At 39.4% G+C, this 15,041-nt stretch overlaps 1 protein-coding gene across 1 annotated transcript in view; it reads right to left on the bottom strand.

Moving 5' to 3' along the window:
* Nucleotides 1-15,041, bottom strand: part of plxnb1b (plexin b1b) — a 90,198-nt gene that overhangs the window by 57,780 nt on the left and 17,377 nt on the right. The window contains exon 3 of the mRNA XM_088423224.1: nucleotides 3,262-4,420. Coding sequence (XP_088279350.1) covers nucleotides 3,262-4,410 — 1,149 coding nt within the window. The 5' untranslated portion in view covers nucleotides 4,411-4,420. The remainder of the gene's footprint in view (nucleotides 1-3,261; nucleotides 4,421-15,041) is intronic.

Genomic DNA, 15,041 nt, shown 5'->3' with positions numbered 1-15,041 from the left:
TTCAAAACTAGGGCCATTCCAATCAGGATTTTGAGCTGCCTATTCCAATGACAATTTTCGTGACATCAATTCTAAAACAGATCGCATGGATTGTCTCATTTTTTCAATTTTAGAGCTATTCACTAGTTTTTTTAAAGTCAACTACAGTCGATGCCCGTGTTACAACGTCCCTGACTTAAATTATTTTCATGTTGCGACCTGGAATACTGAGTTTTTTAATCCCCTCTTTATGACATTTTCCCAGATTTTACGCCCAAAACAACTCATGACCCTTGGGGCTTGGCTGAATTTGTGTTGTTTATAGTGTATTTTTACTGCTTAATTCAAAGTTGAAAGTGTTAGCCATGGGTCCCAAGATTGCTAGTGATGTTCAAGAGAGAAGTATGGATATGAATGGATTATATGGAAACGATGCTGGAGATAACCCTTATTAGGGAATATGGGCATAACAAGTGGCACTCAAAGATAAATAAATCCTTTCTGTATTTTTTATTTATGATGTTTTCTGATTGTATATATGCATATTAAATATACGTAGAACTTACTATACTATTTTGGAACCAATTTTTAATATGATTGTACAATTTTGATGTTTTTACCTGGGGTTCTAAACGCATTAGCTATTCGCCTTACGACCCCAACCGCGGAACGGATTAATCTTGTAACACGGGGGCCCACTGTATTTCTTTTCATGAGTATAAGAAATGCCTGACAAAAAAAAAAAAAAAAAAAAAAAACTTGGTCTTGTTCAGCAGCAATTGAAGACAGTTTTGTTTAAAACTAAAGCACTCCTCATCATTCTTCAGACAGAATCCTGGCATTACATAAGGGAGAGCTATGCAAAGACGTAAATGTGTGGTGTGTGTGTGTGTGTGTGTGGGGGGGGGGGGTGTATATATGACAGAATAGGAAAGAATGACATCATAGGCTGAGCTTGGCCGTTTAAGAAAACATGCATTGTGGGTTATGGGCAAGGGTTATAGGCCGGTATATGGCGTTTAACCACTTTATTAGTAAGCATTGCGTAGACCCACTTCTAACCTCCCCCGATGCACATCTTTCAGCAATATCCAACTGTCTGATTGCCTCTTTTCCCACCTTCCTCTCTCTCTAATTGGCTGGTACTCGCTGATTAACTTTAGGCACGGTGACTGACCAATCAGAAGCAGAATAGGGGGAGTGCTAGTTTGAATTTGAGTCAGTCGAAGAAACAAGCAGGGAACTGATTAAAAAAAACTCTGAGGTGAGTTTTAAGGTGGTTTCCACGTGAAACATTGTTTTAAACTACTAGCATTATGACTGCACATTTATAGAAGATGTGAAGATGTGAAGAGAGATGTGAAGAGAAGATTTTGTCGCCAGTAGTTTAATGCACGCTAAGATAGCTAGATGCCGCATAAGTAGTCTTAGCAGCCACTGCTTCATCTCCGCAGCCAAATTTGGAGTATACCCACTTCTCAGGGGACTACTACACCACTGGCTGTATGTTGTGTTTAGTAAAAGAAAACAAAGTTAATGCTCAAAAACAAGCTTATGTTCAACCTCGTACTACAGTTGGGCATGGGAAAAATAAGTTAGGAAAGAATTTATTAAAAACATTTCATAGACGTTATTTATGTGTATGTATATACAATGTCCATTGGTGCAGCAGGCAAATACAACTTTGCGGAATTCACTGATCCTGGGGGTTTCCGGTTCCCATAAATCGCGAAAAATAAGGGAAACTGTATATATATTTAAATAACAGTTTGTAACTGTGAATAAGGTAACTGTGTGTGCGTGTGTGTGCGTGTCTGTGTTTGCACAGGTTTGTGCATGCACAAATTTTATTCCAATATAAAAATAAATGCTGATTTTTGATGTTTCCAAGATTTTGTTTTGTGGATTCACTGGGAAAGTCTAGGCCGCACAAATGATTTATAATATTAAATATGTATAGGTCCGCTAATTTGCTATGTCCACTATATGGCTCTGGAGAGAGGTTTAACAATTTCAAAACAAAGTTGCTGATAATAACAGAGCTGGTTAAAATACTGTAATCCCTCGCTGTATCGCGGTTCATCTTTCACGGGTTTGCTACTTCACGGATTTTTTACAGTGTGGATATTTTTTACAGCGCATTGTGCTCTGAATCCTGTTTGGCTCAGGGCTTTACTATTGTCTCGAAATAAAATATTGACCCTGTACTGTATTGGTTTTTCACTTGTCAATTTATTACAAAAGGCAAAAAGATCCAAAAGCTTGCTTTCATCTCTCTTGTGTCTCTCCGGTGCCCGTGCGCGCTCAGCTCAGCACACAGGTTGCAAACGTGCTAGTAAGCACAGTGATTGACAGCTTGGTCTCTGGGAGCCATCATGTGACTCGTAGGCGTGCCGAGACGAAACACACACGTCTGTGTGCCTACCGAGAGAAATGGACAGCTTTGGAAATCTGACTTTTACCCAAATTTCTTGTGTAATAAATTGAAATTTCAAGTGTATTGTTATGAAATAAGGGGCTTCACTTTAATTCTATGTCCGGGCATATCCGTATATAAAAATCTTGCTCAGAAAAAGAAAGAGCTTGAAAAAACCTACTCATAACAATGTGCAGGTTCAGGAAGAAGAGGCATAGCTGGGACTGTGAAATACTCGAGTGGCCATGTTTCCAACTTTGTATTAACTATGTTAAAATGATTGTTTTAAACAAATTCGGGGCTTTAAAACAGGTTTTGATTTTTGGTTTTATTCTATAGTTTAGTATTGCATTGTAAAATAAAAAAAAATAAAATAAAGCTGGCTACACGGATTTCACTTTGCGCGTGTTATTTTTGGAACATAAGCCCCTCGATAAACGAGGGATTACTGTAGTTAATAAGTCAGCCCATTGTTGAAGGAATGCCCACCTTTGGTGAGCGCTTTCACATTTTTGGCGACTGCTCTATGATATGAAGCCTGGTAGAAATAACACGGGCTGAGAAGGACTGTCTGTATTGACCCTGTTCAATAAACGTAAACCCACTCACGTTTTTCTCGAGGCTTCGCGTCATAAACCACATGTCGAAAATGCAAAAGCACTTGCCAAAGGTGGGCATCCCGTCAATGAGAGTCGATGTAACAACAATAAGATGTGAGTGACTGCCTGTGCATGCTTTCCTGCATGTGTCTATGTACTGTATGTAAGCCATTAGCTGATGCAAAAAAATGATAGCAAAGCACTCCAAGTGAAAGCAGGATGATACTATGCTTTGTTTTAATGTAATGTTTTGTTTGTTTAACTCACCTCTAGCAAGTTCACACATTTGGATTTTACTTCATATTCAATGTAGGCTGCCTCCATTCCAGATTCCCTACCCATCCTGGTGTAACAGAGGTCTCGAGTAGAGTTAATCCTCCAGTCAATATCTTCCAGGTTAAATATGCACAGGGCAGAGTCTTCACTGGGTCGGTTTGATGAAGCCAACCAAGTGGAAAAAACACCAAGAACAATCTTAGACCCTTGCTTCTCTGTGCTGTCTTTAGAGAACCCCAGCTGGACTGCTTGAAGGAGATTATAATTTTTTCCTGCCCGAGAACGACAAGTCAAGGGCACTTCCACATATGAATAATAGGCTTGATCATCCAAACATACACGAGAGATGTAGGTGCGATACTCGCGTGATTTTGACTTCAGGTCTCGTCTGTAGAAGAGGAAGTACACATGATGATGGTGGGCAAAAGATGCAACAAAATGATGATCATATTCAGAGAGCCGACCAGCCACAGCCAACTTTGCAGTTTCCTCATATGAAAATATGGGTTCCTGGTCCAAGTTCCGTGTGGCGATGGGTGGGTGGCCGCTTGTGTAGCCTCGCCCAACAAAAAGAACTGGCTGCCTGTGTGGATGAGACTGAATGATGAGGCCAACAGTACTAACATTGGGGTGATTAGCAGCTACATATTGGGTATCGACTGGCGTTTCTGTGGAGAACAGCACTTTGTTGACAGAATCAAGACTTCGTTTTTGGCAGATACCTTGGTTGACACTGCCGCAAGTAATGAGTTCCATGGAGTATGGATTTATTAGCAAGAGCTTGTTGTGGTTGCTCGTGAGCCTTGCTTGGGGACAGTTACTCTCAGTTACAGGTGGCAAGCACTCTCTGCTGTCTTTGACTGGTCCAGTTTGATCTTGCAGTTCAGGTTGAAGGAATTTGTCCAGTTGGAACAAGTTGTCACGAGCTCCAATATAAACTCGACCCACACTGGAGTGGGGATGTAAGGCCAAGTGCTCAAATTCTGTGTCATTCCGTATGAAAGTGGGATAAGAGCTCAAAGATGCTTCTGTTCCTCGTACAGCAAAACATGTAAGGCTCCAGTTTGTCACTAATAGCATCAAGGAAAGCAGTGCTCGCACTGCTATTACTGGAATATGACATATCGAACAAGGTGGCATGGCAGCAGATCTGAAAAAAAAAAAAAAAAAATACAGACTCTTAAAAATTACATACATCCAATAATATTACTGAAACCCACTCATTTTCCGGTGAATTTATGTGACTTACCTATACATATTTTGTGTTCTTATTCTAGAAGACATACAAACTGCATTATTCTTAATAGGAAATCAGGAATTGGCGAATGATACATCTTAACTAAAAGAATAAAATCTTTGTATGTTGGGTGTGAAGGTAGGGATGAGTGTTCAGCTTGATAGACTTCGTTGAATAAGCATTGGTCGCACTTGTGCACTTACACCGCACGACCCTATCCTAACTTTTTGCAATGGCTACACCGGTGCAAACAAATATTTTTCTGGGTGTGCAAGCACAAAAGTTTGCTTCAACAAAATGACAGCATCCCATTGGACATGGCAGGTTTATAGATGTTGGGGCAAAACAAAGAAACACACATTGCTTTTCAATTATACGTCTTTACTCTGTTGTCAATTGTCCTTAGGTGTGATTGAATGCGTGAATGGTTGTTCGTCTTTGTGTGCCTTGCTATTGGCTGACAACCAGTTAAATTTTCTTCTTCCCAGTTATTCTTGACCAGCACAAAGAGTGGAATTTGTGTTGTTGTACATGGTTATACTAGCAATTTGCCATTAAAAAAAATCTGTTTTTTTTTGTGTGTGTGTTTGTTTTTTTATGTATGGCAATATTGTTCATTTGGGGGAAATTTTATGTTTTGGCCGCTCAATCACAAGCAAAAATCATCAATCAGTCAGTCAATCAACCAATCAATCAATACTAACCAAGTAAATATGCATATTCTATTTTTCAGTGTTTTACAGTGTATGGTGAGACAAGATGTCAGCCAAGTGAATCATGAATTTGTCAACAACCCATGGAAATCCTTCGAAACATTTGCTTGAGAGGACAATAAGTGTAAATTAATCCAATGTAATCTTTTAGAGTACCATATTTTCCACACAATAAGGTGCACCGGATGATACGGTGCACCATCAATGAATGGCCGAGTTTCTTAAAAAAAAAAAAAAAAAGTCACATATAAGGCACACTGGATCATAGGGCGCACATAGAATCGAAACCATAGTACTGGCTGGGGTTGCAGTATTCATCCACTAGAGTTGCATTCTGCAGCCACTAGATGGTGCTTCACTAAAAGGGAATGTATTAAAAACAATCAGCAAAGTCATCAAACTTTATTTATAGAATATAAACTTTATTCATACAGTATAAGCGTTGTATGGATATTATACTAAGGAATATTTGTTGTTAAAAAAAAATCAGATGAAACAGAGAATGTGTTATTGGTAATTTCTATTTAACTACTAAACAGGAGCCGCAGAGCGCAGAATAGATCCAGATCAAGCCATGCAAATGTGAACGCGCGGCGCCGCTATCCTTTTGATTGTCGCCTCTGCATTTATTATATATTTTTGACCCGCTATTTCGATATGGAGCACAAAGAAGTTATGAATTAACGAATATCAGAGAAATTTAAACGACAAACATGCAATGGTATGAGTGAGGAGCCAAGCGCAGGTGAACGCGTGGCCCCGCCGTCTTTTAATTTTTTCCTCGGCATACATTACATATTTTTGACCTGCTATCCGATATGGAGGAGCAAGAAGTTAGAAATAAATGAAAGACGAGGAAATTTAAACAACAAACATGAAACGGTATGAGTGAAGAGTCAAGCGCAGGTGAACGCACGGTGCCGCCGTCTTTTTAATTTTCCCTCGGCATGCATTACATATTTATGACCTGCTATTCCGATATGGAGCAGCAAGAAGTTACGAATAAACAAATGACAGGGAAATTGAAAAGACAAGCATGAGTGTGGTTCCATACACTCTGAGTCCTCGAAAAAAAAAATCAGGTTGGGCCAAGTTAATTAATCGGGCTGGCCCGAGTCGGACTTTAATACCCTCGGGCCAGGTCGGTTCGAACTGGATTTTTTAGGCATAAACTATAGTTTATGCAGTCAGCACACAATATGATCCATATGTAAGGCGCACCGGGTTATAAGGCGCACCATCAGCTTTTTAATAAAATTAAGGCTTTTGGGTGCACCTTATAGTACAGAAAATACGGTAATTACCATTTGCTTTTAACAACAATGTTTCAAGGCGTCGTAGTTCCAAATTTCCCGGTTTGCCTCTGGCTCCTTTTATTCTGTTTGGAGTTTGCCAGTTCTCCCTGTTCCCACATGTGTTTTCTCTGGGCAATCTAGTTTCCTCTCACAATCACCAAAACATGATTAATAGGACAGTCCAAACTGCCTTTAGGTGTGCTTGTGAGTGTGAACGGCCGTTCGTCTCTGTGTGCTCTGACATTGCCTGGCAACCGATTTAGGGTGTACCCTGCCTACTGCCCAAAGATGGCTGTGATAGGCACCATTAGGACTAGCGGTTAAGAAATTGGATGAATGGAGGGGGATATTGAAATGAACCTCAAATAAATTCAAATTTACATTATAGATGTACATGGTATAAAGTACCTGGGCTTCAACTTATGCAAGTTGTGCACCTTTTGGGCATTTCTGTTAGCATGCTGATCATGTTAAATGTGCATCAAAATCATTTAGGTCATTGCACAATTGCACACAAATGACATTGCAGCTCAGCTTGTTAGTGTGACTGTGGTCATGCCAACCTTCTTTTGAAAAGTTAAAAGTCAAATTAGCCACCGCAGTGATTCATAATGAGGCTGAGTTGATTGTAGTCCAGCATGAGTCAAATTCGGGCAAATTCTCTACTACGCATTTCATACGCCTTGAGTTTTTAAGTACATAGGTCAGCAGGTCAAGGAAAAAAAATGAGCAGCAAACAATAATCTCTGATGTTTGAGAAACACGCAGGAACCGTTTAAAATAAATAAATAAATAATTATAATAATAAAAATAAGAATAATTGTTGAATATGCCCAACCCCGTTTACTATGTAAGCTAACAGAAGCTGCTCATTTCACTACATTTGACTATTAATTGAACGTGAACAGACCTCAAAGTAAATATGAATGCAAATTGTCTCTTCACTAAGACACACTTGTTTTAGATTTGCTTTTTACATCGATCGGTACATGAATATAGTATAATGTGATTGGGCTTGAACTTGAAGCAAAAGCGAATTTATTTCAAGTTGCAATATTATTATAACTTTTTGTGTTGGTTTCATTGAGGACATTTGCAAAATTTGCACAATAAAGGTTTGACATTTTGACCATTTCATTAGAATCATGGTGGTTCCCTCAATTTTCTGGGGCCATGGAAACCTGTATGTGGCTTGTATGAATATTAGCATGTGGAATTATTCAACACTGTTTACAGTGTAATAGTCAATCAACTGCAGTAGGTCCTCTCTCAACCAGTATTGAATGTTGTGAGATTATAGTGATTATGCATGGAAAAAAAACAACTTTGAATTTTGAAAAATACTGTGGTACATAGTAATGTGTTTGTCATACCGCACTCGCTCATTTGTTGTTTTTTACATGGCTGAACTAATTATGATCACAAGGCATGCACTATGCATTTTGAGTATGTGTGTCCTACATTTTTAATTTGCATTGCCAAATAGCTCTGTTTGTGTTTCCATATCTCCAGTCAAATACAATATATCCACTTGAATAGGTCCATTCATCACTGGGACCCAGACAGCACAAGGGTTGTAGATTCACCACTCGTTACGCACAGACAGGCAGCAGGCACGCACGCATGCACACACACGTACGGACCCATGCACACATACACGCATGTACGCATGCACACACACAAACACTGTATCATACGTTTATACTGGATGACCAGATGACAGCAACTGCCTGTGTTCCGAATTCCCGCAAAGCAGCATCCGCATTTAAACAGTGACCTGACATTGGAGGTCACACCAGACCCAGCTTCTATCTGGCTAGAAGGCAGGAATAATTAAATAGCTGATGAGCAAAACAAGCAAGGGTTTGAAGCGAACGCAACATACTGGATCTCAATTCATTTTCAAGACGTTAAATTGTTTTTGTCATGTTTGCTTTTTTATTACACGGTGCTTGTAATACAAAGTGAAACCAAAAACCAGCAAACAAAATACACGTATTGTCATTATATGTTTCACTAAAAACAAAGTTGAATAAATAGACAGCTGTGTTCAATGTGCCTTGCGTGTTAAACCAGTGAACCCCAAAAACCAGTTTTGTAAACCGGTACCGGGGAGAGGCCCATTTGGGACTTGGCCACACAGTGAAAGTGACTTTTTTTTTTTTTTTTTTTTAATGCGGAGCAAATACGTCAAAGCCCTCACCATCACTGCGGGAGAAATTGGAAAATCAAGCCACTGTGTAGGTACGTCATAAAAAACAAAAAAAAATGAATCATTTGAGTAAGTAGCACCCAAGTGACAAAGTGCAAAGAATGAAAACGCAAGAGGAATTTGCACAGCCTATCATATATATATATATATATATATATATATATATATATATATATCCATCCAGTGGACCCTCGTATTACAAGATTAATTCAGTTCCGAGGTTGGGGTCGTAAGGCGAATTCGCGAATGCACCGTTGTTTTGTCTCCATCTGCTGGCGTTTTGGCATAATTGCACTTATTTACTATTGCCATATAGCTGCTTTTATGCAACGCGTGACTACAATGCTGGTCTGCTATTGTTCGGCGTCTCCTCACGGAGATAGTGGTCTGCTATTGGTCAGCCTCACTTATTTAAAAAATGGCAGAACGGTAAAGCTTTGTTCGATTGTGAGTGGTTACAAAACCGGATTTATAGTGCATTTTAATGCTTAATTCAAAGTTGAAAGTGTTAGCCATGTGTCCCAAGATTGCTAGTGTTGTTCAAGATAGAAGTAAGAAGCTGATTTATATGGAAACGATGCTGGAGATAACCCTTATTAGGGAATATAAGCATAACAAGTGGCACTCAAAGGTAAATAGCCTACCGTATATCATTTCTATATATTTTATTTGATGTTTTCTGATTGTATACATGTATATTGTATATACGTAGCACTATACTATTTTGGTACCAATTTTTAATATGTAGGCTATGTACAATTTTTATGTCTTTTCCTGGGATTTTAAACGTATTAGCTATTTAACATAGGTTTGGATTGCGACAAATTCGCCTTACGACCCCAACCACGGAACAGATTAATGTCGTAACACAGGGGCCCATAGTATATAAACATATATGTTTTTCTATCATGCAGAGCAGTTGGTGCGCGATCTTTGGGATGTGATATGTTTATTTGTTTCGGCTGTTGGTTAAAATACTGTATCATAGTCAAAGCCAAATGTTTTGATGGATGGATTATCCATCCATTCTTCCATTATCTATAGCCGCTTAGCCCCACAGGGGTCACAGGCTTGCTGGCGCCTATCTCAGCTGGCTTTGGGCAGTAGGCGGGGGACACCCTGAACTGGTTGCCAGCCAATCGCAGGGCACACAGTGACGAACGACCAATCATGCGCCCAATCACAGCTAAGGACAATTTAGTATGTCCGATTCACCTGCCATGCATGTTTTAGGGGAATGGGAGGAAGCCGGAGTGCCCGGAGAGAACCCACGCAGGCTCGGGGAGAACATGCAAACTCCACACAGGAAGGCCGGAGCCAGGTGGATTTGAACCGGGACCAATGAACTGTGAGGTGGACGTGGTAAATAAAATGTACTTATGGTACAAGTAACATGTGACACAAACGGCATTGGTACAATTTTATTTGGAAGTTCTTTCCAGAAGCGCAGTCACGACAACACTCAAACAACTTGATAATCTTGATTCCCTGACTGAGCAGGCTCCAATGTGAGCAACACGGTGCTTTTTCTGAAATTCATCACATTCACACAGTGTTGTCTGGAAAGGTTGCACAAACTGTTAATTCAGGGCACTTAAAAAAAAAAACACAATCAAGCGACGACTGACACCCCCCCCCCCGGCTCTTCTTTTCTTGACTGGTGTTTTTTTTGGACTTTTTTTTTTTTTTTTAATAGTAAGATGTCATGCGAGCTACTAAAACAGCTAGAGTTAAGTTGACTGGTAGACCGCGGGCGATGCACTGAACACCCCAGACGCAGAGCAATAAAAATAGTGCAGAGAATTAACAGGCAGCACATTCTCCTGTTTACCCCTATAAATAAACTACAGCCACAGAAAAATACAGAAACTCTCATGGCAATTATTCTTAATTTTCACAATTATCTACAAAGACTTTTCTTTTTTAATAAGCGTTAAGGTTACTGTTAATTATCATGTCCATTATTACGATTACAATTATGCAGATTACAGTTTACAGTCCATATGTAGACAGCGTTATCAAAAAGAGTTCTTTATTCATTGTTGAGTTACCGTTTAGCTCCTCTCTATACAGTATAAAGGATGTTCCTATTTAATATATTGACCATATAGATTAGACAAGCTTCATCTTGTACAAAATGAGAGACAATTACCAGTTGTTAAAATTCAAAATGTACACATCCTTTATTTATTTATTTGTTTAAGTTGATGAGAAGCCTGGTTGTAGCACAATAATCCTTTACTGGGCACAGCGGACGCTTTCGGCCAACAGTCTAAACAGGCGAAACGGCCGAATGTGTTCGTAACAGCCATTGCTTAAATTCTATTGTAACTCTAAATTTCTCTAAAATCCTGAAAATTCTTGCCTGTTTAGGACTTAAAAATAGAAAAACGTGTGTCTAATAAAGGCCTTTTTTGATGGTTTGGACTATCGGCCGGAAGCGGCCACTGTGCCCAGTAAAGGGTTAATGATTTCTTCAAATCGTTTCAGGGTTAATACTAATTTTCCTGAAACTTTTAAAAATGTCAAAAAAGCTTACATTTCCACTTCATTGCTGCTGCTTAGGGTAGTGACACAGCTGGTGTTTTTATTTCACTATAAGCTGTCACATTAAAGGATGTACTGCACTTTGTTTGGCTGTATTGTTAATGTGTTCAAATGTTTTTCTACACCGCAAAAACTAAGGACTTCAGTTGAAGAACAGCCTTCAAGCTTGTATGACGCAACATGGGCTGGGTTAAGTATTTCAGAGGTGATCTTCTACTTGAATCAGATTCATTCCTTTTACCTGACAAAATAATGCTATCATGATTCTTCTACAGTCACAGTGTCGAAATAGAGGTTTGTATTTTCCCACACTTCCATTTCAAGTGAAAATCCAGTTGTCTAACAAAAAAAAAAAAAAAGCAGAGGGGATAATAGTGCGCTTCACCCCTCCTTCTGTGTCATATGATGGTCTAAATCTATTCCCAGAGAAACCAATCCAACTCAGGCCAGATGCACAGCTGATTAAAAAAGGGGGAGGTGAAGCATATCCTACGCTTGATTTATGACTCATCCAAGCTCACTAACACACTAGTGTCCAGGATGTGACAAATGGTGGTTCTTACTCCTGGCATATCCCTTTCCACCTAGAAACAATTGTTCAATTTATACATTCAATAAATAAAGATAATAATTTTGGCTGATGTGGTATCGAGTGGTTAGAGGCATTATCTGAGCCATATCTGAGATGTAAAAGGAAACAGCAGAACATGGGGACATGGGGTGAATTTTAACTGAGATGCACTTCATTTCCCATCATGTTGTATTGAAATCAACTATCACTGCCCAACTTCATCAATAATTATTTTTTGAATGTAAGATTCTACTCATCTGTGTGAAAACATTTAAAACCACAACATACACAAATAACTGAGGGATCTGTTCATATGTTGGAGAGAATGCTATTCCAACATCACAGACTTTAAACAACCAAGCCACACCCAGGTCCAATATACTGAAAGTATGGACCTTGCATGGAATTTTGCCATTGGCCACATGAGCAATCAAGTCCCCCAGCAGAACAAGGAAGTCCCCAGGGGGAGCACTCTCCAGCACACCCTCCAAGGACTTCAAAAAGGGTGGGTACAGTGAACTGCTGTTGGTGCATAAGCATAAACAAAGGTCAGGTGATCCCACCTACCCCCCATCCAAAGGCGGAGGGAGGTGGGGTGAACTCAAATGTTTAGGTGTCTAGCCGGGGGCAATAAGGATGCTCACACCTGCTCTGCGCCTTTCACCGCAGGAAACGCCAGTGGTGAAGAGAGTCCAACTCTTCTCTAGAGGACTGGTAACAAAACCTAAGCTGTGTGTAGAAGTGTCTGACTATATCTAGTCAGATTTTTTCCGCCTATACCACCTGCTAATGCTTTTACCGTGCCAGAGATGTGACATTGCATGTCCCAAAAGCTAGCTTCTGCAACGAGGGAATGGGCCTATATTACATTGCTCCCAACCCCTATCCCCCCCCTCCCACAAGTGATGACCCTATGCATATGTTTCCTATAATTTTTATATATTTTACATGCAGAAAAACGTACCGTATTTTCCAGACTATAAGGCACACTGGTATATAAGACGCAGCATCAAAATATGAGTAAAAAATGTATATTTTTGGCACGAATAAGCCACACTGGACTATAAGCCGCAGCATCAAAATATGAGTAAAAATATATATTTTTGGCTTGGATATGCCACACTGGACTATAAGCAGGTAATAACATCAGATCTTTACGCAAAAAGATGGTATATGAGGTTTTTAGGTTTATTTTTATTTTTAGTTTTTTTTTTTTTTTTAGTTATTTAATTTTTTTTGTAATTGTCTGGCAACAGCAACATCCTCTCTTTAACAGAGTGAACATGCCTGCATGTTTAGTCCCAACATATTTATAAAAAAATGGATGGATGGATATCTGTTGGTTAAATAGCAGTTCAAAATCGAAATCAATACTTCAATAGCATCTTTTTTTGTCTCCCTTTGTTTGGTAGTTTATTTTAGTGAACATAACAACACATTCTACATAATTCATATACAATCATAAATACATAAATAAAATCACATGTACTGTGTACTGTATATAAAATTTACACATCACAAATTTACCCCAAATTTTATACATTCTCTTATAAAACTTAGACATACATTGTTTTAACTCTTTTTGAGGACAGCCATTGATTTACATCTTTTGAGTTCTATTTGATAGTTGTTCTACCTCGAACAGATACACACATTTGCTTGCTGGTGGCTAGCAAAAAAAAAAAGTTAAGCTGCACTGGACTACAAGCCACAGGGCTCAAAATATGAGGACAAAGTTGCGGCTTATTGTCAGAAGAATACAGTGTATATCATGGAATTCATTCATATGTAAATGTTTTTGAAACAGGCATACTCTATTTCTCAAAGTACAAGTCGACACCCCCCCCCCCCCCCCCCCCCCCGCTTTTTAACTTCAATTTGGGTGAATTTTACAAAACTGCGAGTGTAAGTCTACCCCTGACTTTAGTGGTTACAGTACATAGATCATGGCTTTCCATTTATTACACTTGGTGTTGTGTGTGTTATTAAAATGATAGGACTTTTAGATACATTTCTTCATCATATATCGGATAACATACAGTTGCAGTTATGTGGAGGACGGGTTGGGGCAGAAACAAGATAAATGCAAGGCAATGTACGCTCACACATAGACGCAGATGCTGAAACTAATGTTTCAAAGATAAAATTACTTGAAGTTTCGAGGCTTTATTTTTTTTTTGACACAGCTGCAAATGAATTTGTCAAAAAGCCCTAAAGGTCCTCATCACTATTTAATAAGCCAAATAGCTCCTCTCATTTAACTCATGAACATCCTCTCCGTCCTGCTCGTCATTTGCGAAAACATCCTCGTTACTCGTCCATAGGTAATCCTCTTCGGACCAATTTGTTTGAAATGGAGGTCTTCAGGGATGAATTGCTGAGCATCTTAGTTTGGATATTCTTCATCCAAGTGACGACTGCTGTGAGATTAGAGCATGGAAGGTTGACCTTCGCTGTTTCTCCCCCCCACCTGCCGACATCCATGCCGACTTGTTCAAGAGCACATCCAAGGGCTGGAGGAGACAAGTCAAGCTGTCTCTTTCTTTTCATAATGCATTAAAGTCTTCTGTAAAAATGATCCACGCAGCCTCGTTGTTGACAAGAAAGAGGCAATAAGGTGGCGCTTGACAAAAAAGCATTTTTCAATGTACTGTGAAACGCTCTAAAACGGATGTGTCACAATTGGCATGTTGGAGATGGGTGTGGGAGGAATGGATCCAAAAATACAGGAAAGCCAGGACGAGGTATGTTAAAAAAAATAAATGGGTTAATTATACGTAGTAGCAAAATCCAACGAGGATAAAAATTAAGTTAAGATAACAAACAAAACTCGGGACGGAAAACCAAACTCAAGGGAAACAGCGACAGGCACACGAAGGGACTCTCGGGACAGGAACACAAGAACAATGACTTTGGACAATGACCCGACAACTAACTCAAACTAAACTGGGACTAAAATACACCGGACAACATTTGGGCAAACATGGACGGAACAAGAAGTGGGGGAAGATGATTGGAGGTAACACGGGGGCTGGAACACGCTGGACGACAGGTGGAACAATTCACACTAACACAGACAGACATGAGGGAATTTGAACAAAAATCCAAAACAGAAATAAACAGAAACCCCACAAAAATGAACCAACAACTGAAAAGAACCGACAGCACGTGACAGGATGAATACTAAATCGAATCA

The sequence above is a fragment of the Hippichthys cyanospilos genome, chromosome 9, assembly GCF_059441005.1.
Source record: "Hippichthys cyanospilos isolate Australia breed blue-spotted pipefish chromosome 9, RoL_Hcya_1.0, whole genome shotgun sequence".
Lineage (NCBI taxonomy): Eukaryota > Metazoa > Chordata > Actinopteri > Syngnathiformes > Syngnathidae > Hippichthys > Hippichthys cyanospilos.
This window is presented reverse-complemented; position numbering and strand designations above follow the sequence as displayed.